At 42.7% G+C, this 23,203-nt stretch overlaps 1 protein-coding gene across 2 annotated transcripts in view; it reads left to right on the forward strand.

Annotated features, from left to right (window-relative positions):
- Positions 1-18,186, forward strand: part of MMAA (methylmalonic aciduria (cobalamin deficiency) cblA type) — a 29,030-nt gene extending 10,844 nt beyond the window's left edge. For both annotated transcript variants that reach the window (XM_010843679.1, XM_010843677.1), the window contains exons 2-7: positions 5,300-5,803; positions 8,828-8,950; positions 12,014-12,184; positions 14,640-14,725; positions 16,665-16,814; positions 17,838-18,186. In XM_010843679.1, the coding sequence (XP_010841981.1) occupies positions 5,359-5,803; positions 8,828-8,950; positions 12,014-12,184; positions 14,640-14,725; positions 16,665-16,814; positions 17,838-18,128 (1,266 nt within the window). In that variant the 5' untranslated portion in view covers positions 5,300-5,358 and the 3' untranslated portion in view covers positions 18,129-18,186. The remainder of the gene's footprint in view (positions 1-5,299; positions 5,804-8,827; positions 8,951-12,013; positions 12,185-14,639; positions 14,726-16,664; positions 16,815-17,837) is intronic.
- Positions 18,187-23,203: the final 5,017 nt, after the last annotated feature.

Consider the following 23,203-nt stretch of genomic DNA (forward strand, 5'->3'; position numbering starts at 1 on the left):
TGATGTACTCTGCATATAAGTTAAATAAACAGGGTGACAATATACAGCCTTGACGTACTCCTTTTCCTATTTGGAACCAGTCTGTTGTTCCATGTCCAGTTCTAACTGTTGCTTCCTGACCTGCATGCAGATTTCTCAAGAGGCAGGTCAGGCGGTCTGGTATTCCCATCTCTTGAAGAATTTTCCACAGTTTATTGTGGTCCACTATTGCATAGTCAGTGAAGCAGAGCTAGATGTTTTTCTGGAACTCTCTTGCTTTTTCCATGATCCAGCGGATGTTGGCAATTTGATCTCTGGTTCCTTTGCCTTTTCTAAAACCAGCTTGAACATCAGGAAGTTCACGGTTCACGTATTGCTGAAGCCTGGCTTGGAGAATTTTGAGCATTACTTGATTAACATGCGAGATGAGTGCAATTGTGCAGTGGTTTGAGCATTCGTGGCATTGCCTTTCTTTGGGATTGGAATGAAAACTGACCTTTTCTAGTCCTGTGGCCACTGCTGAGTTTCCAAATTTGTTGGCATATTGAGTGCAGCACTTTCACAGCATCATCTTTCAGGATTTGAAATAGCTCAACTGGAATTCCATCACCTCCACTAGCTTTGTTCGTAGTGATGCTTTCTAAGGCCCACTTGACTTCACATTCCAGGATGTCTGGCTCTAGGTGAGTGATCACACCATTGTGATTATCTGGGTCATGAAGATCTTTTTTGTACAGTTATTCTGTGTATTCTTGCCACCACTTCTTAATATCTTCTGCTTCTGTTAGGTCCATACCATTTCTGTCCTTTATCGAGCCCATCTTTGCATCAAATGTTCCCTTGGTATCTAATTTTCTTGAAGAGATCTCTAGTCTTTCCCATTCTGTTGTTTTCCTCTATTTCTTTGCATTGATCCCTGAGGAAGGCTTTCTTATCTCTCCTTGCTATTCTTTGGAAGTCTGCAATAAGATGCTTATATCTTTCCTTCTGTTCTTTTCACAGCTATTTGTAAGGCCTCCTCAGACAGCCATTTTGCTTTTTTGCATTTTTTTTCCATGGGGATGGTCTTGATCCCTGTCTCCTGTACAATGTCACGAACCTCCGTCCATAGTTCATCAGGCACTCTGTCTATCAGATCTAGTCCCTTAAATCTATTTCTCATTTCCCCTGTATAATCATAAGGGATTTGATTTAAGTCATACCTGAATGGTCTAGTGGTTTTCCCTACTTTCTTCAATTTAAATCTGAATTTGGCAATAAGGAGTTCATGATCTGAACCACAGTCAGCTCCCGGTTTTGTTTTTGCTGACTGTAATAGAGCTTCTCCATCTTTGGCTACAAAGAATATAATCAGTCTGATTTCGGTGTTGACCATCTGGTGATGTCCATGTGTAGAGTCTTCTCTTGTGTTGTTGGAAGAGGGTGTTTGTATTCTTTTGGCAAAACTCTATTAACCTTTGCCCTGCTTCATTCCGTATTCCAAGGCCAAATTTGCCTGTTACCCCAGGTGTTTCTTGACTTCCTAGTTTTGCATTCGAGTCCCCTATAATGAAAAGGACATCTTTTTGGGGTGTTAGTTCTAAAAGGTCTTGTAGGTCTTCATAGAACCGTTCAACTTCAGCTTCTTCAGCGTTACTGGTTGGGGCATAGGCTTGAATCGCCGTGATATTGAATGGTTTACCTTGGAAATGAACAGAGATCATTCTGTCATTTTTGAGATTGCATCCAAGTACTGCATTTCGGACTCTTTTGTTGACCATGATGGCTACTCCCATTTCTTCTAAGGGATTCCTGCCCACAGTAGTAGATAAAATGGTCATCTGAGTTAAATTCACCCATTTCAGTCCGTTTTAGTTCGCTGATTCCTAGAATGTCGACATTCACTCTTGCCGTCTCTTGTTTGACCACTTCCAATTTGCCTTGATTCATGGACCTGACATTCCAGGTTCCTATGCAATATTGCTCTTTACAGCATCAGACCTTGCTTCTACCACCAGTCACATCCACAACTGGGCATTGTTTTTGCTTTGGCTCCATCCCTTCATTCTTTCTGGAGTTATTTCTCCACTGATGTCCAGTAGCATATTGGGCACCTACCGACTTGGGGAGTTCCTCTTTCAGTATCCTATCATTTTGCCTTTTCACACTGTTCATGGGGTTCTCAAGGCAAGAATACCGAAGTGGTTTGCCATTCCCTTCTCCAGTGGACCACATTCTGTCAGACCTCTCTATCATGACCCACCCGTCTTGGGTGGCCCCACAGGGCTTGGCTTAGTTTCATTGAGTTAGACAAGGCTGTGGTCCATATGATTAGATTGACTAGTTTTCTGTGATTATGGTTTCAGTGTGTCTGGCCTCTGATGTCCTCTCGCAACACCTACTGTCTCAGTTGGGTTTCTCTTACCTTGGACGTGGGGTATCTCTTCACGGCTGCTCCAGCAAAGCGCAGCCACTGCTCATTACCTTGGACGAGGTCGCCCCTCCTGACCTTGAACGTGGAGTAGCTCCTCTCTGCCCTCCTGCAGCCTGGGCAGCACTAGTTCCATATATTGGGTTGGCCAAGAAGGTCATTAATGTCTTCCGGTAACAGCTTGGAAAACCCAAACAAACTTTTTGGCCAACCCAATATATATGCCCAGTGACTGCTTCTTTGAGTTCCTCAGTCTTCTCTGATGTGGTAGAGACCAAGCTCAGCCTCTGTACAAGTATGGCCTCAGCCTGGAAGGCCTGCCTCTTCTTTCTGCAGCTTTATTTAACCTTTCAGACCCAGCCCCGGCATTGACTCCTCGGTGACTTTGAACCTTGTCCTGCCCCAGGAAAGTTCTTTTCCATGACCTGTCTGTTCTCACAGTGCGTTCTTTCTCCAAACACAGTGTTTGTAGTACTATGAGCTGTTAAAGTGCTGGGTTTAGACCATTTAGGGTAAGATAATGAGGCAGTCCAGCAAAGGAGGTGTAGTGGAGTGAATGGTGGTCTCTAAAATGATTTGTCCACGTCCTTATCTCTGGAATTGGAGAATGTGATTCTCTTTGGAAAAAGGATCTTTGCAGATATAATTAAGTTAAAGACCTTGGGATGAGACCATCTTGGATTATCTGAATGGGCCCAATTCAGTGATAAATACCCACACAGAAGAGAGACACAAAGAGTAGGCCATGTGAAGAAGGAGGCAGATATTGGAGTCTTTTAACTATGAGCTGAGGAGCCCCTGATGCCCCAGGAAGCTGGGAGGAGCAGGGAAGAGTCTCCATCTAGAGCCTTCAGAGGGAGCGACGTCCTCCTAACATTTTGGTCTCTGACTTCCCACTTCCAGAACCATGAGATAGGTTTCTGTGGTTTTAATCCACGGAGTTTATGGTAATTTGTTACAGCAGCCTTTGGGTGCTAATATAGCAGTTTATAGTACGGTGACTGGAACATAATAAAATATCATTGTCACCACCATCAAAAACATTATCTTTTTTTTTTTTTTTTCACTGTTGTTCTTGTAACCTGGCATGGGACGTGGACGGTAGTACTGCTCAGAAGATCGGCTCGCCTGTGCGTGTCCAGTTTGGTGGTAGTGATAGTGGTGTGCATGAGAAGTGTGTTTAATGTGGTCTCGGAGAGAGCTTCCAGAATAGAACCCCTCTTAACTTTTTTTTGTTTTAAATGTCTCCTTGTGTATTTCTGTGAAGGGTAGTAGTGGATGTTTTGAACTTTTGGATACATTTTTACACATTTTAAATTAAATTGTACTTTTAGAATAAGACTAATAGAAAAATGATGCGCAGTTATAGTTCTAACAATAAAAAAAATCTTAAAATGTTTCTTTTTTTCTCCTAATAAAACTGTTATTTAGTTAAAATTAATTTTCTGCTGGCCTTGAAATATAATTTAGAGAGGTACTTTAGAGCAATAAAGTAATTTATTTCATTGTGCTACATGGTACTTGAAAACCAAAAATTTCAAATAATCATGAATGGAGAGTTAAGCATTATATGTCATTTGCCTGACATAATTTTTACTAAAGTTTTATAAATTGGCATCTCAATAATAAAAGCTAATTAAGTTTATTAAGCTCTTACTCTGTGCCAAGCACTGTCCCCAGCTGCTTATATGAATTAACTCGTTTTGTTCTCACAGCTTTCCTAGTCCTTGATCTGTTCTCTTAATTCGAGAGGAAGCTGAGGCGCACAGTGGTTAAGTAGCTTCCCCAAGGTCATTATTGCTTACGTGGCAGAGATGCCGAGTGGCCATGGCCCATAACCTCTGCACTCTCCTGACTCTCAGTGGACCCTGTCAGCCTTCATTGGCTAATACAGTCGAGCAGAATATCAGTAAATCTAAGTAACACACCCTTGTCCAGTTCCATAGTCGTGCCGACTTTAGTGTGCTTACCCACAGAGATTCTAATTCTTGCGGCTGGGGTATGTAGTTTTAAAAGCACCCAAGTGGTTCTTTCCATACTTTGAGATGCACTGGATCAGGTTCCAGAAAACCCACAGTTCATTTCCCACACAGGCTTGTGTTGGTGGGTGTGGTGGTTTGTGTGGAATGTTAGACCATTCTTGGCGTCTGTCTGTGTTCCAGGTGAGTCTGTTGAATACATGCTGTGCTGTGCTTAGTCACTCAGTTGTGTCCCACTCTTTGTGACCCCATGGACTGTAGCCCACCAGGCTTCTCTGGCCATGGGATTCTCCAGGCACAAGCACTGGAGTGGGTTGCCATGCCCTCCTCCAGGGGATCTTCCCAACCCAAGAATCGAACCAGGGTCTCCTGCATTGCAGGTGGATTCTTTACCAGCTGAGCTACCAGGGAAGCCCATTTGAATACGTACATGGATCTAAACTTATGCCTCAATGCCTGTATTACTAGGCACTTTCCTTTTGTGGAGATGAATAACAAAGGGATTTTTTTTTTTTAACCTATTGAATGAGTTTCAAAATAGGGTATATTCAATCTGAGGAAATTGTTATGATAAATAAAAGGTTTGTAGACAGAAGAAAATAACATTATGTAAAGTTTCTATCCTAATGGGTTGTGGTTTTTTTGGGGGGAGGGAGTTGGTTTGGTTTTTGTTTAAAAGAAAATTTTAATGTGCTGTGCACTTCACAGCAGAGCAACAGTTTCATGGTTTGGGTTACTCTGAATATTAACCCTGGACAAGGTGGGAGTCTTCGCTCTTAAGTTTGGGAAGAAACTTTTATGCCTTTGTACTATCAAAATCCCTGATTCTGTGTGTTTTGGAATCTAGGGAGGACACTAAGCTTGCCACTTCACCATTTAATATCTTAGTTGGATGTTGAACTGGCGAAATACGTTTTTTTTCCTCTTTTAGGGAGTCACAAGTCACATTGAACCAAAAACCATCCATCGTTTTCTTCAATTACAAGCACAATGAATATTCCCATGCTGCTCCAGCGTCCTCACCAGCACTTCCTAAAAGGCCTTGTGAGAACACCTTTCCGATGTTACCGCTTCATCTTTCACCCAAGTCCTCACCTCGGATCTGGAGTCCCGTGTGCTCAGCCGCTCAGTTCTCCTGGACTTCATTGTGCAAAGTGGATGCTGCCATCGAATGGTTTAACAAGAAAATTATGTCTGCAAACAACCTTAGAGGAACATACAGAAGGGCTTTCTGATAAAGAACAAAGACTTGTGGATAAGCTCTATGCTGGTTTAATCCAAGGCCAGAGGGCCTGTTTGGCGGAGGCCATAACTCTTGTAGAATCAACACACAGCAGGAAAAAGGAGTTAGCCCAGGTGCTTCTTCAGAAAGTATTAGCCCACCACAGAGAACAAGAAAACTTAAATAAAGGAAAACCACTAGCATTTCGAGTGGGTCAGTCTTTTTTTTTTTCTGTACATATTTTTCAAAATTCTCTCTCTTTTAAAATAAGTCTAAATAGCTTATGATTTAAAGGGGATTTTTTTTTTCTTGCAGAAGTTTGGAATGAATTTTAGAGGCCTTTTCTTTGCAAACATTAGTCTTGTTATATTGGTGTGGAGGGGAAATGCCATGACCATTTGAACCAAGGCTCTGTATTTTAAGAGAATAATATGAGATTTCTATTTTGGCAGAGACCTTGCTGTGGATTTCCCTAGTGGCTCAGATGGTAAAGCATCTGCCTCCAATGCAGGAGACCCAGGTTTGATCCCTGGGTTGGGAAGATTCCCTGGAGAAGGGAATGGGAACCCACTCCAGTATTCTTGCCTGGAGAAATCCATGGACAGAGGAGCCTGGCGGGCTATGGTCCGTGGGGTCTCAAGAGTTGGACGCGACTGAGCGACTAACACTTTCTTTGCTGTGGCTTCCAGAGTAGAAACAGGTGTAGGAAGAAGTGTCCACTGGCTTCCTCCCTTCTCTCAGCAGAATTTCTGCTTAATAGTCTAAAGTGAATTCCTTGTGGTTGGGGCTATATCAGCCATAATTGTCCTTATCACATTTCAAAATTCTGCTTCTTAGGTGTTTCATTAGTCTTTCTCCAGGCCAGTTTCACTTCTGTCAGATACTTTTTTATTAGAGTTCCGGAAATGGCTTGGCTCTAAGCATAGTCATCTCAATATGCAAATGTATTTTAAAGGTGACTCCATGTTCATATACTGTCTAAAATGTTCACTTGATTTCGTGAACAGTTGACCTGTTTCTGTAATTGCAAATAAACTTGTTATATTTTCAAAATTGTGGATTCTAGAACAATGTAGATGTGTTTGACCAGAAGGAATTAAGCAGATCAGTTTTGGGTAGGATGCATGCTTTTCATGATGGCAGACTAAGTGATTCCAAACAACCCGCCCACTTAAAACAACTAGAAGTGGTGGACGAAGTGCAGAACGTTTTTGAGGCGTGAGTAAATACACTTAAAAATAGATTGGCATTACATTATATCTCAGTTTATTTGCAGTATAGAGCCTAAAACCTCTTAGATTTTGTGGGTAATGAGGCCTGAATAAAGATAATTTCAAAAAGAGCTTGCTGCTGCTGCTAAGTCGCTTCAGTCGTGTCCGACTCTGTGCGACCCCATAGACGGCAGCCCACCAGGCTCTCCCATCCCTGGGATTCTCCAGGCAAGAACACTGGAGTGGGTTGCCATTTCCTTCTCCACAAAAAGAGCTTACTGACTGCTATTTGTACTAGTCCACATTTTTCCTCCATCTTATTCTTCTGCCTTAAGGAGAGGTGTCTCTTTTTGAAGGTACTGCACTGGACGTTAATAATCATTATGTATTGTAGACAGATAAAACAGCAAACTCCCATAGAGAAGTTCCAGTTATGAGCAAGTGTTTACTTACTGGCTGTAGAGAATCTTTGAAGAGAAAATGTCCAGAAATACTTAGAGTTAATGAGCAACTCACACATAACTGTTGTTCAGTTGCTCAGTCGTGTCTGACTCTTTGCAACCCCATGGACTGTAGCACACCAGGCTTCTCCATCCTTCACTATCTCCTGGAGTCTGCTCAAATTCATGTCCATTGGATCGGTGATGCCATCCAACTATCTCATCCTCTGTCACCCCTTTCTCCTCCTGCCCTCAACCTTTCCCAGTATCAGGGTCTTTTCCAATGAGTTGACTCTGCATCAGGTGGCCAGAGTATTGGAACTTCAACTTCAGTATCAGTCCTTCCAATGAGTATTCAGGGTTGATTTCCCTTAGGATTGACTGGTTTGATCTCCTTGCTGTCCGAGGGACTCTCAAGAGTCTTCTCCAATACCACAGTTTGAAAGCATCAGTTCTTCTATCTGGACCTTTGTTGGCAAAGTAATGTCTCTGCTTTTTAATACGCTGTCTAGGCTTGTTATAGCTTTTCTTCCAAGGAACAAGTGTCTTTTAATTTCATGGAAATTCACAGCACTCTTCTGGTTCTTCCATCTTGATCTTACGAGGCCAGATAAACCTGGGTGTTGGTTGCAGTTGTTTTATCACCAGCATAAATTAAAGCAACAAATGTTTATTCAGCACCCATTAAGACAGAGACCTGCCCTGAAAATTATAGTATGGTGCCAAGCATACCATATGCCATACATACTTTTGAGTGTAGTTACAATTAAGTCCTTATGTTTTGTAGTTTTTATTGAACATAGTTATATATCTCTCTCGACACCATGTGCTGTTCTAAACATATTGCAAAATTAACTCATCTAATCCTCACAATAACCTAAAGGTGCTCTTACATCCATCTTATGGCAGCGTATACTTAGCATACAGAATGATTAAATGACTTGCCCAAGATTACGCATCTCGTGAGGGGCAGGGCTAGAAACAGAACTGGCCAACTGACTGCAGAGTTTGTGTTTTCACCTTCCATGCTCTATGGACCCTCAAAATAGGGGAATTTCTTTCTTAATATAATTTTTTCCCCAGGATTCAGTTTATATTATTTCTTTGAGTTATGGGTGAGATGAAAAATTATCTTTCATAAATAGAAAGTTAGTTTCTCAGTTACTGGGAATTTCTGGAGTAAAGAGGTGTTTTTCAAATGTGAACATGGCATTGGGGTGGGTGGAATAATTCCTGATCGTGGTGAGAGGTGGGCAGATATTGTAGAAATTGAGCACAGTAACAACATAGGAAATGAAATCGGCCCCCAAAGATCTGCATTATAGTAAAAAAAAAAATCACATTTAGTAATATTTACAAGTGAATCTGGTGAACATATGGAACTCAGAATCATTTCCTCTGTGTATCCCTGTTACTCAGGGAGTAGATAAATAGGTAGATTTTCATTTACTGCTTTAGGAAATGTTAAACTGAGTTAATGGTGGTTTTAATAAATTATAAATAGAAGGAAGCCCAAGATTTTAGTCTAATAAAACTTATTGTGCTGATTTCATTTATTTAATTAAATTACAAACTCTCCACCGTAGGATTGTCTGGGCCTCCTGGTGCTGGAAAATCAACCTTTATAGAATATTTTGGAAAAATGCTCACTGAGAGAGGACACAAATTATCTGTGCTGGCTGTGGACCCTTCTTCTTGTACTAGTGGTGGTGAGTATCACTGGTCTCTTTGTAAATTGCAGAGCAGGGGCTCCTGGGGCCAGCTCTCTGTTACAGTTTAGAGGCAAATTGAACCAGATTTGAGTTCGGTTTCAGTGAAGGTAGAGAGTTCAGGGGGCAAGGTGGAGCCTGAGGGAGATGGTTTGGGTCATTGGATTTTCCAGAGGAGGTTAGCTTCCAGGTCACCCAGGAGTAAGCTGGGTACTTAGAGAACTAGGAGAGCAAGTGCCAGAAGTTGAAGATAATCAAAAGCAAATGTCAGTGCTTTGTCTGTCACACCTGGGGCTCAGCCCCTTTGCCTCCTGTTGGCTTTCCTGCCTGCATCAACCCCTATGAAACACAGAAAATGACGTCTCACTCCCTCATTTCCTCATATTGTTGTAACTTAAGCTTAAAGAAAAAAATCTTCATGCTCTGTCTCACCTGTCACCTGTTTCTACTTCTTGTTCAGCTAAACAGAAAGCTCCTAGAAGGACCGTGTGATATACTGCGGTTCCCCGTGGCACTTAGCCCGGGACGCTGCACATGGTGCTGTGCAGTTACTTACTGATTTGGGGTCATGCAGTCACTCAGAGCTTAATTTGCAGCTCATCAGAGATAAAATGGATAAACTTAGTTCCCAAGAGGATCATTTAAGGGAAACATAAAGCATGCTATATAAATACTCAGGAAAGCTTTTTCTTCTCTTCTCTTTATGATTTAAGCATCTCACGTGGCAGTTACTCATTTAACAAGTATTTTAGCACGTACAGCGAGACCCTGTGCAAAGAACATGCTGGGTTGTTTAATGGTGAATAAGACACAGTCCTCTTGGCCTTGTGGAACTTTATATCTTGTGAGGGAAATAGGTGCATGCAGTCCATTACAGGGTAATGCGTGTTGTGAAGGGAGAAATTCAGCGTGCTTTGTGGAAGGGTTGTTTTATATCCTGTGGGTTTAATGCTAAAAAGTAAAGATATCATCATCATGTTTTAGGGGCTTTAGATCAACAGAGAGGTGGATAGCAATTCCTATTACCACCCATTGAGAAATTTAGCTGATAACATTCACAGTTTTTGATTCACTATAATGAAAAGGTTAACCATAAAATAAAATTTATACTTGCAAAGTTCAAGATTAAATCCATGTCAGTGCATTATCTTTTTTTATAGTCTAAGAACTTTGTTTAAGGTAAGTACTAGCAGGTGTAAAGTACTAATAAGGTATAAAGAATTTATTTACAGTGGTCTTTATTTCCATATAGGTGCAAAGGCTTTTCTCCTCACCTTCATAAATACTCTATCATACTTGGAGTAGCAAAAGGAAACAGTAGCTTGAGATGGCTGTAGCAGCAGTGGTGGCATAAGATAATCTGAGTGGGACTTCTCTGGTGGTCCAGTGGTGAGGACTCTGCACTTTCATTTCCAGGGGCACAGGTTCAGTCCCTGGGTGGGGCGCTAAGATCTCAAATGCTGCATAGTGCGGCCAAAAAAGGAAATAAATAAACATTTTAAAATAAATGTCGTTTTTGAAAAAAGGTAGTCTGATTAAAGCTGCATAGCCATGTGGTTTTTGACTTTTCTCAAACCAAAAATGATCCCTTTTTCAGGTGAAAATACATAGACTTTGAAAGAAAAAACAAGGATAAACAGGACGCTGCAGTCTTACCTTATCATTGCAGCAGTACATAAACATTTGAAAATAGCATTGCATTGAAGTTTGAGAAGCCTGTTGTCAACCCTCACTGTGTTTTGGATTCATAGGCCCCCTGCAGTGGAAGTTTGGAGACCTTCCTAAGGGCCTGCAGTCAACAGTTTTGGATTTACTGACGGATAGCTATATGGGACAGTAATTTCATAAATGTTTAGTTTGGCGTGTAGGGAATCTATAGGATAATAATTTAAAGTGTAGCTTTGGCAGATTGTTGACGTACACAGAGATGATTTCACCCAGAAAATTACTTTAGAACAACATTTTGTGTACAGTAAATACGGTAGTTGAGCTCTGTCGTAAGTACATGCTGTAGAATTAGAACCTATGAGAATTTGAAATTGGACTCATCAGGGAGAAGATCATCTGTTTAAGGAACGCCTCAGTGTTTAGCATCAGCCTTGGACAAGTCAGCTCTTAAGCTGAAATTAAAATTCAGGTTAGCACAGCACTCACCCCCTTCAAATGTTATTATGTGCTTAGTTGTTCAGTTGTGTCCGACTCTTTGCGACCCCATGGACAGTAGCCCGCCAGGCTCCTCTGTCCATGGAATTCTCCAGGCAGGGATACTAGAGTCCGTTGCAATTAGCTTCTCCAGGGGATGGTCCTGACCCAGGGATCAAACTCTGGAAATGCTACTGTGTACTAAGAAAAAGAAGATACAAGGTAATCTCACTAGTTTTAGAGCTCTCAGTCTTCTAGAATTTGCAGGTACTGATGTTTGCCAAAATAACTGCAGTAAACCCTGAAACAGCACCGGTTCTGTTCCATAGGTATTGTGTTAATTGCCTACCGTGAGCAAGCATTAGGTGTACAGAATATGTGAGACATGATCCTACAGACAGCGAACACGGGATAAAGCAGAGTTTCTCTTTAAATGGCCCTCCATGTTGTGGGCGATTTTCCTGCACACTGAAGGATGTTCGGCAGCATCCTTGGTCTCTCCCTGCCAGATGCAGGGAACACCCAACCCCCCAGGTGTGACAAGTACACGTATCTCTAGATACTGATAAATACGTTAAGATGACAGTAAAGAAACCACCCCAGCTGAAATGGAAGATTGGTTTGGGGATTAGTAGAAGCTGAATTGGACAAGCAATTAGGTGGCAATCTCAGGGCCTCCAATGCAGGGCTGAAGAATCTATATTTGAACCGCTTAGTCAGTGAGCCATTGAGGGGCTGGAAATGTTAAACAGATTAATTTGGTATCATTACAATACACTGTGTTGGAAAAAAGTTTTAATAGTATGAGATATGGTTTGAGGTTTTGGGAGAAACGTCCTAAAGCATTTCCCCTAAGAACTGGCTGATTGATCATTGGCTCTTATCGGTGTTCTATGATTGTAAAATGTAACTGTGTTTCAGGATCACTCTTAGGTGATAAAACCCGAATGACTGAGTTATCTAGAGATATGAATGCATACATCAGGCCCTCTCCTACTAGAGGCACTTTAGGAGGCGTGACGAGGACCACAAATGAAGCTATCCTTCTGTGCGAAGGAGGCGGGTATGACGTCATCCTTGTTGAAACTGTGGGTGAGTGTGTTTTCTATTTCATAACAATAAAGTACTGTTATAATGGACATTCTGTAGAGATGAGTGACGACTAATTTCATTTTGTTCATTCAGCAGATACTTAGTAAAGAGATAATTAAATATAAGCTATCTCAGACTCTTTAGGAGATAGGAGTCTGTGGGCTATGATCCTTTGTTGTTATTGCTCGGTCACTAAGTTGTGTCCAGCTCTTTGCAGCCCATGGACTGTAGCATGCCAGACTCCTCTCTCTCCCACTGTCTCCCATACTTTGCTCAAACTCATGTCCGTTGAGTCGGTGGTGCTATCTGACCATCTCATCCTGTGCCACCTTCAGTCTTTCCCGGCATCAGGGTCTTTGCCAATGAGTCGGCTCCAGGTGGCTAAAGTATTAGAGATTCAGCTTCAGCATCAGTCCTTCCAGTGAATGTTCAGGGTTGATGTCCTTTAGGATTGATTGGTTTGATCTCCTTGTAGTCCAAGGGACTCTTTAAGAGTCGTCTCCAGCACCACAATTCAAAAGCATCAATTCTTTGGTGCTCGGCCTTCTGTATGGTCCAGCTCCCACATTCGTACATGACTGCTGGAAAAACCGTAGCTTTGATTATACGGCCCTTCGTCGGCAAAGTGATGTCTCTGCTTTTTAATACGCTTGTCTACATTTGTCACAGCTTTCCTTTCAAGGAGCAAGCGTCTTTTAATTTCATGGCTGCAGTCACCATCCGCAGTGATTTTGGAGCCCGAGAAAAGAATCTCTGTCATTGCTTCCACTTTTTCCCCTTTTTACCTGAAGTGATGGGACTGAATTGCATGGTCTTAGTTTTTTGATTGTTGAGTTTCAAGCCAACTTTTTCCACTTTCTGCTTTCACCCTCATTAAGAGGCTCTTTAGTTCGTCTTCACTTTCTGCCACTAGAATGGTATCATCTGCATATCTGAAGTTGTTGATATTTCTCCTGGCAGTCTTGATTCCTGCTTGTGATTCATCCAGTCTGGCGAAGGATAAGCCTTATGTCTGGGTAGTGATGACACAAGGTGGTGTGTTTTCAGTGCCAGAGGAGAACTGTGAGCATTAGGATGACCTGTGGAAACGCTACTTTACACCCAGTTTGGGAATTCCATGGTGGTCCAGTGGTTAGGACTCAGCACCTTCACGTCCATGGCCCTGTTTCAGTCACTGGTCAGGGAACTAAGATCCCACAAGCCTTGTGGCATGGCTAAAAAAAAAACCCAACCAACCAAACAAAAAACATAACACCCCATTTTCTTAAAGCAGTCCTGTGTCTACAATATGTTTTCATTAAGAAAGCTAACGTACTTGGGCACATCATGTTTTATTTTATCTTTATATCCCTGGGACATAGTTGTACCCAGTGAATATACTGAAAAGGAAACACTGAGAACCTCGCATTCCTATGGAGAGACAGTCTGCTGTATTACTGTGTGATCAGCGTTTGTGACACAACCTCACTCAGATTTAGGGGATCGGGGAAGACTTTGGGGACGAGGTAACAGAGGGACTCAGTTTTAAAGGGAGAGTGGGCAACGGCACCCCACTCCAGTACTCTTGCCTGGAAAATCCCATGGACGGAGGAACCTGGTGGGCTGCAGTCCATGGGGTCGCTAAGAGTTGGACACGACTGAGCGACTTCACTTTGACTTTTCACTTTCATGCATTGGAGAAGGAACTGGCAACCCACTCCAGTGTTCTTGCCTGGAGGATCCCAGGGACGGGGGAGCCTGGTTGGCTGCCGTCTATGGGGTTGCACAGAGTCGGACACGACTGAAGCGACTTAGCAGCAGCAGCAGAGTTAAGTAACAGAGGGGCTAAAGGGCCTTCCACTGAGACTCAGAGCAGTGAGTGCACGTGGCCCGGTTGGGGGGCACTGCAATTGGGGAAACAGGAAGGAAGCTGCATGAGGGCATTGAGAGGCATCGCTTTTCCTGGACCGCAAGGAAGGAGGAGCTGGCGTTGAGCCCATGACCCTCTGGTGGCGCCCGTCCACGCTGTCCAGGGATTTCTCTGGGAGAGACGCAGACAGTAGCACTGATCCATGGTGGGGTTTGCAGGGCTGGTAGAAGGATGAGGAGGCAAGAAAGCTGCCATGTCGACAGGCCTGGTCTAAGCTTAGAATTGAGTGCTCCGGCTGTCCACCCTCAGAAGGGAAGCCGAGAAGGAGCATTGCGAGCAAGGAGGAAGTGCGGGTCTCCACGTTCCATGTTCAGAGACTGAGCCGGTGGGAATGGGGGCGGGGGCAAGGTGGGGAGGACAGCTGTGCTCATCAGGTGAGGCAGCAGCTTTTAATGCATTGTTCAGAGGTGGGTGTTTAAAGTGGGATCCGGTTGAGCATGTGATGCTGAGTGACTCATGAACTGGAATGGAGGTGATGCGCAGGGTGGTCGAGAAAGTCAGATTTTCGTGACTGTTTTAGTGGACAGTTGTGACTTACAATTTCAGGTGTGGGACAGTCGGAGTTTGCTGTCGCCGACATGGTTGACATGTTCATTTTACTACTGCCACCAGCAGGAGGAGATGAATTACAGGTAATTATTTTGACTTTTTCACCCCCACAAACACAAAGTATACATCTCTGAAAGTACAAGTTCCCAATGTTGTGGTTTTTTGTCAATTAAGTTGATATTAGTGTAGGGGAAGAAATATCATTCACATTGGCTAAAATACCTAAGGCAGGCAAAGTCTCCATATTTTTTTTTGCCGACTTATCATTGTAGAACTTCTGACCTTGAGCTAATCATACAGCTTAGACTTTTCTACCTGTGACATGCGAGTGTGCCAATTTAGCAGTAGCTCCAGCCGAGAGACTACTGTTCCATGGTTGTTTGTGCTATAGTCGGTTGAAATACTCCACATGAGAGATTTCTTTGGTTTTAAACTGGGATCCCACTAGTATAGTTCGTGTATTATAGAACACAGTTCTTCCTCTGGCCTGCAGTGCGTGTCTGGAATTGAATCCCTGAGTTAGCACAGCCTTCACAGGGTGGGGGCCCCACCCTTCACAAGACTGGCTTCACTCCAGACTCCAGCAGCAAGCCTGGGGTTCCCAGGCCCCACATGCCTCTGACTGGCCGCAAAGTGGGGGTTTGCACTGCCCCTCGGGTTCAGTAGTTCACTGGAAGGATTCACAGATCTTAGGAAAGCACTGTGTCACCAGTTAGAGTTTTATTATAAAGGAGACAAATCAAGACTAGCCAAATGAAGAGACAGAGAGAGACAGGTCTGGAAGGTCACAGCCTCGAAGGTTCTGTGTCCTCGGGACACATTCACCTCTTGGCACACTCATGTGTATCACCAGCCAGGGATTCTCCTGAGCTTCGGTGCCTGTCGTTTTTGTTGGGGTTTTATTATGGAGGCGTGATTGACCAAATTGCCATCCACGTGATGAAACTCAGTCTGCAAACCCCACCCCCCAGAGGCTATCAGGCTGCTCACATGGCTCAAAGCCCCTGCCCCCTCATCATATGGTTGACTTTCTGGTGCAGTCAGCCCCCATTCCGAATGATCTCTTTGCATAAACTCAGGCACCGTCCTAGGCACTCACTGTGAATAATGGAGTTGCTCCTGTCACTCGGGAGACAACAAGGCCCTGGAGGTTACCTCCCAGGAGCCTCGGACAAGGACCAGCTGTTGCTGCTGCTGCTGTTCAGTTGCTAAGTCACGTCCTGCTCTTGTGATCCCGTGGACTGCAGCCACCAGGCTCCTCTGTCCTCCACTAAGCTCTTTATTATACAACACCTCACTTTCAGTTGAAAATTTCTGAAAAACTAGTGACATCAGACTCTGGTTGCTGCAGTTTAAAAACATTAGTATAATTTAATCATTGAAAGTTATGTTTTAAAATGCTTGAAAAGGAATTTTAATCTTAGATAGCAAAATATTCATTTTCCACATAAGGTTTGGCCTTAGGATTTTTCTCGTGTTTTCATGCAGTGTAATTTAAATCAAGAGATTGAGACATTTTTAGCCATCAGCTTATTTTTTCCTCAGATGCAAATAGAAAAAAAAACAAAAAAAACTCCATCTATTTAAGGGAAACTTCAAAGACTTTGTTTCTAGAAATGCGTATGTTAGTGACAGGGTGTTTTCTTCTTTAGAAGCACCTGAATGATGATGATTTTGCTTCCTGCAGGGTGAGCTCTGGGAAAAGCGGAATCCATCATGAGACCGTGTAAACTGTCTCCTGTCACTCAATTACATTGTGTCTGAATGATGCATTTACTCTAATTCCGAATGTATTCCAGCATGTTAGTCTCCAAGTTTGAAAAAGATATTACAAATGACTTTCATAATCCTGAGACTCAATGCTTTTGAGTAAATTCCATCAAATAATTGTGATTCCTAGTAGAAGGTGCAGAGAAAAAGTCATAGTATTTGACTTTCAAAACCCTAGTGTGAACTGGTGTCCCATTGTTTTCTAGCGTTAAATATTTGGGATAAGTCACTTTCCTCTCTTTTTCTCACGAGGGCATCAAAAGAGGAATAGTGGAGATGGCAGATCTGGTGGCTATCACCAAATCTGACGGAGACTTGATCGTGCCAGCTCGAAGGATACAAGCAGAGTATGTGAGCGCACTGAAATTACTGCGCAGGCGTTCAGGAGTCTGGAGACCAAAGGTTAGCTTGCATTCCGTTCTGCATTTTTCTCCCCGAGTAGACTGTGCACGTCAGAAGAGGGGATGTAAGTCCCAGGCTAGACATACAGGCCATCTTTGCTTGAATGAGATCACAGTTTTAAAAATTATGACAAAGCCAGAGCCTGTAGTGATTTTAAGTACAGTCCGTCAACCACCAGATGTCAAAAACTGGATGTGAGGTGATAGATTAGATTGCTTAATGCTGGGCTCAAGCTGTTTGGAAGTGATGGCAAATCCATTCTGAAAAGATACACCCTTAAGATTATGGCGCAATTAATGACTTGATTATCTACATTAGAGTTTGAGTAAGAGAGAGAAGTCTTTTGATACGGTAACTCTCCTTCCCATTATGTTTGTTGGGTGATGTTTTTAATAAGGAAAAAAAAATCCAGTAGTAAGTGATGCAGTGATATTGATGGGGACACTTTATCTGTAGAAGGACACCGTGTTATTAAAGAAGAAGCGGCCATTGCTATAATGAGAACGATGGTGACGTCTCTTGCCGTTGGCTCCCAGCATGTTGTCTTTTTTGCTGTGTCTGGAGCCACCTTGTCTGTGTGGGCACTGATGCTCAGTTCATAGCACCTGCTGAATCAGGCAGTTTGACGGAACAGTGCTGTGTTCTCAACTCGGTTTCATTGTATGGCACTCAGGCCTCAGGGAAACCTGTGTAGCATTGCCCGTCTCATCCCAGTGACCCTCCCATGGTTTACCTCTGTGACCTTTAAAGACCGTGCAAGCAATCCTTGGTCAAAATAAACCTCTGAGCTAAAAACTTGACCTAGAATCTGTGTCTGATTTCTGCTTTGCACTTAGTAATCTTAGTAAGTTATCTTAGTATATTTCTCAGTGTATTTACTTTGACACAGTGATAAAAGATCTCATTTTTGTCACTTACCTCTTTCCATAGACTGTAAATATTAATTGGAAAATGCCAGCGTCCCCACGAAAGGGTTTTCTGTCATTGTGAGTACAATAATTCTGGTTCTTCCCTTTTCAACAGGTAATTCGTATTTCTGCCCGAAGTGGAGAGGGGATCACTGAAATGTGGGATAAAATGAAAGAATTCCAGGAGGTGATGCTTGTCAGTGGGGAGCTGGCTGCCAAGCGACAGAAGCAGCAGAAGGTCTGGATGTGGAACCTCATTCAGGAGAACGTCATAGAGCATTTCAGGACCCACCCCGAAGTCCGGGAACAGATTCCTCTTCTGGAAAAGAGGGTTCTCAGTGGGGCCCTATCCCCAGGACTAGCAGCAGACCTGTTGTTGAAAGCTTTTAAAAGCAGACACGAATGAAGTGCAGCCTACACAGTGATTTTAATATGTCTTTTAATAAAGTATTTTAATATTAAAAGTCAACTGTGTGCTTGTCTTTCCAGTAATTCTCTTGTGGTGCCCCTCGGCCTCCTTATTTGTGAACCATGCTTGGAAAGTCAAAGACCATTAGCTACGGATGTCAAAGATCAGGCGGTCAGCAGCATGCGCAAGGTACATGTATGTCCCTCAGCTCCCCTTCTTCCTGTTCTCATACCCTGACGTGGTGCCCTGTAGGGTGGCGTCTCAGCAGTCACAAGCAGAGACAGCTGAGGACAGAAAGATGGACCTTAAAATGCTTTCTTTGGTTCTTTGTTCTCTGAGTTTCCAGAGAAAATGTAAGCCAGAGTGACTGCATTTCTGAAGTCTTCCTTGAAGCTAGAATAACATACACTGGGTTTCTAAGAGCTGGAAACCACGACATTTAGCATACCAGACTGCTCTAGGGATTTCTGAAGTGGCCGTGTCCATGAGTACACGGCAGTTGGAATGTGTAGGGATGTGAACACAACTTTAAAGTCTGCTCGTCTAGACTGAGGATCCCCCGTGGTAGGCAGGAGAGCCCAAGGGAACTGCAGGAATCAGCTGCAAATAATGTGGGTCCAGTAATCCCCAGGAGTTAAGAGTACATCATGAAAAGGCCCAGGTGAGGTCAAAACGATTGAAGGGTTATTCGGTTTGAATGTTATCAGAGTTTTTGCTTCTCTTCCTTCTTGGCCATCTGACTTCATATTAGCATCTTGAAAATGTACTTGATTCTCGATGACGAGGAACCAGTTTTGTCCTCTGGAGGAAACATGGCACAGTGATTAGACCTTGGGTTCTGGTATTGGGAATGGTGAGTTTAAACCTAGATCCGTTACTTACTGGCTATGTCAGTTTGGACAAATAACCTACTCTTCTTTTTATTTATTATTATTTTTATTGGAATATAATTGCTTTACAGTGTCGTGTCAGTTTCTGCTGTACAGCAAAGTGAATCAGCCACACACAGACCTACCATTCTGAGTTTCCTACTTTCTTCCCTGGTAAATGTGGTGACTCAGATGGTAAAGAATCTGCCTGCAGTGCAGGAGATCCAAGTTTGATGCCTGGGTTGGGAAGATCCCCTAGAGAAGGGAATGGCTACCCAGTTTAGAATTCTTCCCTAGAGAATTCCATGGACAGAGGAGCCTGGTGTGCTGTAGTCCATGAAGTAGCAGAGTCGGACACAACTGAGCAACTAACACACAAAATGGAATTGATACGGTAACTTTATAAGGTTGGTGAGGATACATGAGCTAATAGGAAAATGATTTTGCTGTCGCGGTGGTGCACTGGAAATGCTCGAAGTCTGCTTGATATTATCATTCTGTTCAAGTTACAGTACATGAAGCTGTGCAGACCTTATAAAAAGTTCAGTTTTTTTCTATGGTCTTATTACTACCATCATACTCTTATGATATTTTATGATAGTCTTTAAAGTACCTGCTCTAGTTAATTCTTTGAATATATTTTATAGTATTTAATGGTAGTTATGACTATGTACATTTAAGTAAAATTATTTCTAACCATAAAATTTGTCTATTATTACTATTTTACCAAACATTGTTTTACATTTTTTTTTAAGGTTAGTGTTATTGGCATACCTACCTGATAATTTTAGGATTAGGAGAAAATTGAAAAGGTCACACAGTCAATTTACCTAACTTTAAAAAGGACCACTATCAGATGAAAAACTGTTTCTAGAATCTTCCAGAGAAGGAATTCCATAATTTCCCTTAGGAAGTAAGCTGTTACAGGGAATAACAACCCCGTTATTTGTGGCCCAAGGGAAGCAGCACTAGGGCACAGACACATTGTTACGAACAAGGCGGAGAAGGGCTGGCATTTGTTAGGCCTGAATTTTTCTATGCATTTATTTCTCAGCTTGAACTGCTTTTATGTGTTATAGATACAGCCATAAAAAGCATTAGAAAACCTGCCTTGTGTTTCTGGTGTGGTTTTTATACAATTGGCCATGATCTAGAGACCAATCTCCAAGGTTCACATTTCTGTTATTTGCTATACTAGAAGCTGTATAATAAAGTATATATATACTGTATAATATAGTAAAATGAAATAAATATAGTGGCCTTTAAAAATAATTCATGTTCCCTTTTATTAAGTTCAAAAATGCCATCACTCCTCCCCACCTCTGATTTTAGCAGGCTGGACCCCTGACCTGGTCAAAAATACAGGTTTTGACTTAGATACCCAGAGTGAAGTCTCAGCTCTGTCACTAACCAGCTATATGATTGGAGGCAAGTTACTACTCCTCTGTATGCACCGACCTCCTCATCGGTAAAATCAGGGCAAGAACAGCTACTTTATGAGCTTAGGTGACTAGTGGTAAAGAATCCACCTGCCATTACAAGAGACACAGGAGACGTGGGATCATTCCCTAGGTCCAGAAGATCCCCTGGAGGAGGAAATGGCAACCCACTCCAGTATTCTTGACTGGGAAATCCCAATGGACAGAGGAGCCTGGTGGGCTACAGTCAGTGGGGTCACAAAGAGTCAGACACGACTGAGCACACACACATGCATAGCTACTTTATAGATTGTTGGAATAATTAAAATGAGGTTGTATTTAAATTGCTTGGCATTCAGTGTGTGCTACATGCTAGATCGCTTCAGTCCTGTCCATCCTATGGACTGTGGCTGCCAGGCTCCTCTGTTCATCGGATTCTCGGGCAGGACTACTGGAATAAGTTACTGTGCCGTCCTCCAGGAGATCCTCAGGACCTAGGGACTGAACCTTTGTCTCTGAAGTCTCCTGCATTGGCAGGCGAGTTCTTTACCATTAGCACCACTTGGGAAGCCCACAGTAATTGGTAGGTGTTGTTGGAGATGTTATAGTTGACACTCTTTGTTTCACAAAACAGATTCACATCATCTTAGTTTGGCCAAACTACTTAATCTCACTGTACCTCGGTTAATGAATGGGCTTGATAATAGTATTCACCCGGAGTTGTTGAAAGGACTGTCTTGGAACTTCTCTGGTGGTTCAGTGGCTGAGACTCTGCACTCCCAATACAGGGGGCTCAGGTTTGATCCCTGGTCAGGGAACTAGATGTCTCATGCCACAATCAAGAGTTTGCATATGCAGCAATGAAGACTCGATGTGCCAAATAAATAACTATTAAAAAAGAGAGAGAAAGGACTGGGTTAGTTAATATACACACAGTACCTGCACATAATAAGTGCTAAATAAATATTTAATAATGGAGAGTTGCTACCTCTTAAGGTTGTTGTAAGAATTAAATGAGCTCATCTCTGGCTCAAACGGATAATTCTTTTCTGGAAAAAAAACCTGACTTCACTTTTGTCAAAAGCAAAATTATCATTAATTTCTCTAGATGGGTAAAAATGTGCTGTCTTCCAAACTGAGCTCCAAAGTTGACAGACATTTTGCTAAAACAATACCAAATTTCATTAGAATGTCTAGACTTTCTTGTAGAGGTCAGTTCAGTTCAGTCGCTCACTCGTGTCCGACTCTTTGTGACTCCATGAATCGCAGCACGCCAGGCCTCCCTGTCCATCACCAACTCCCGGAATTCACCCAGACTCACATCCATCGAGTCAGTGATGCCATCCGGCTATCTCATCCTCTGTCGTCCCCTTCTCCTCCTGCCCCCAAACCCTCCCAGCATCAGAGTCTTTTCCAATGAGTCAACTCTTCCCATGAGGTGGCCAAAGGACTGGAGTTTCAGCTTTAGTATCAGTTCTTCCAAAGAAATCCCAGGGCTGATCTTCAGAATGGACTGGTTGGATCTCCTTGCAGTCCAAGGGACTCTAAAGAGTCTTCTCCAACACCACAGTGCAAAATCATCAATTCTTCGGCGCTCAGCCTTCTTCACAGTCCAACTCTCACATCCATACATGACCACAGGAAAACCATACCTTGACTAGACGAACCTTTGTTAGCAAAGTAATGTCTCTGCTTTTCAATATGCTATCTAGGTTGGTCATAACTTTCCTTCCAAGGAGTAAGCGTCTTTTAATTTCATGGCTGCAGTCACCATCTGCAGTGATTTTGGAGCCCAGAAAAATAAAGTCTGACACTGTTTCCACTGTTTCCCCATCTATTTCCCATGAAGTGATGGGACCGGATGCCATGATCTTCGTTTTCTGAATGTTGAGCTTTAAGCCAACTTTTTCACTCTCCACTTTCACTTTCATCAGGAGGCTTTTGAGTTCCTCTTCACTTTCTGCCATAAGGGTGGTGTCATCTGCATATCTGAGGTTATTGATATTTCTCCCGGCAATCTTGATTCCAGCTTGTGTTTCTTCCAGTCCAGCGTTTCTCATGATGTACTCTGCATAGAAGTTAAATAAGCAGGGTGACAATATACAGCCTTGACGTACTCCTTTTCCTATTTGGAACCAGTCTGTTGTTCCATGTCCAGTTGTAACTGTTGCTTCCTGACCTGCATACAGATTTCTCAAGAGGCAGGTCAGGTGGTCTGGTATTCCCATCTCTTTCAGAATTTTCCACAATTTATTGTGATCCACACAGTCAAAGGCTTTGGCATAGTCAATAAAGCAGAAATAGATGATGTTTTTCTGGAACTCTCTTGCTTTTTCCATGATCCAGCGGATGTTGGCAATTTGATCTCTGGTTCCTCTGCCTTTTCTAAAACCAGCTTGAACATCAGGAAGTTCACATTCACATATTGCTGAAGCCTGGCTTGGAGAATTTTGAGCATCACTTTGCTAGCATGTGAGATGAGTGCAATTGTGTGGTAGTTTGAGTATTCTTTGGCATTGCCTTTCTTTGGGATTGGAATGAAAACGGACCTTTTCCAGTCCTGTGGCCACTGCTGAGTTTTCCAAATTTGCTGGCATATTGAGTGCAGCACCTTCACAGCATCATCTTTCAGGATTTGAAATAGCTCAACTGGAATTCCATCACCTCCACTAGCTTTGTTCGTAGTGATGCTTCCTAAGGCCCACTTGACTTCACATTCCAGGATGTCTGGCTCTAGGTGAGTGATCACACCATTGTGATTATCTGGGTCATGAAGATCTTTTTT

Source organism: Bison bison, unplaced genomic scaffold, assembly GCF_000754665.1.
Source record: "Bison bison bison isolate TAMUID 2011002044 unplaced genomic scaffold, Bison_UMD1.0 scf7180017864184, whole genome shotgun sequence".
Lineage (NCBI taxonomy): Eukaryota > Metazoa > Chordata > Mammalia > Artiodactyla > Bovidae > Bison > Bison bison.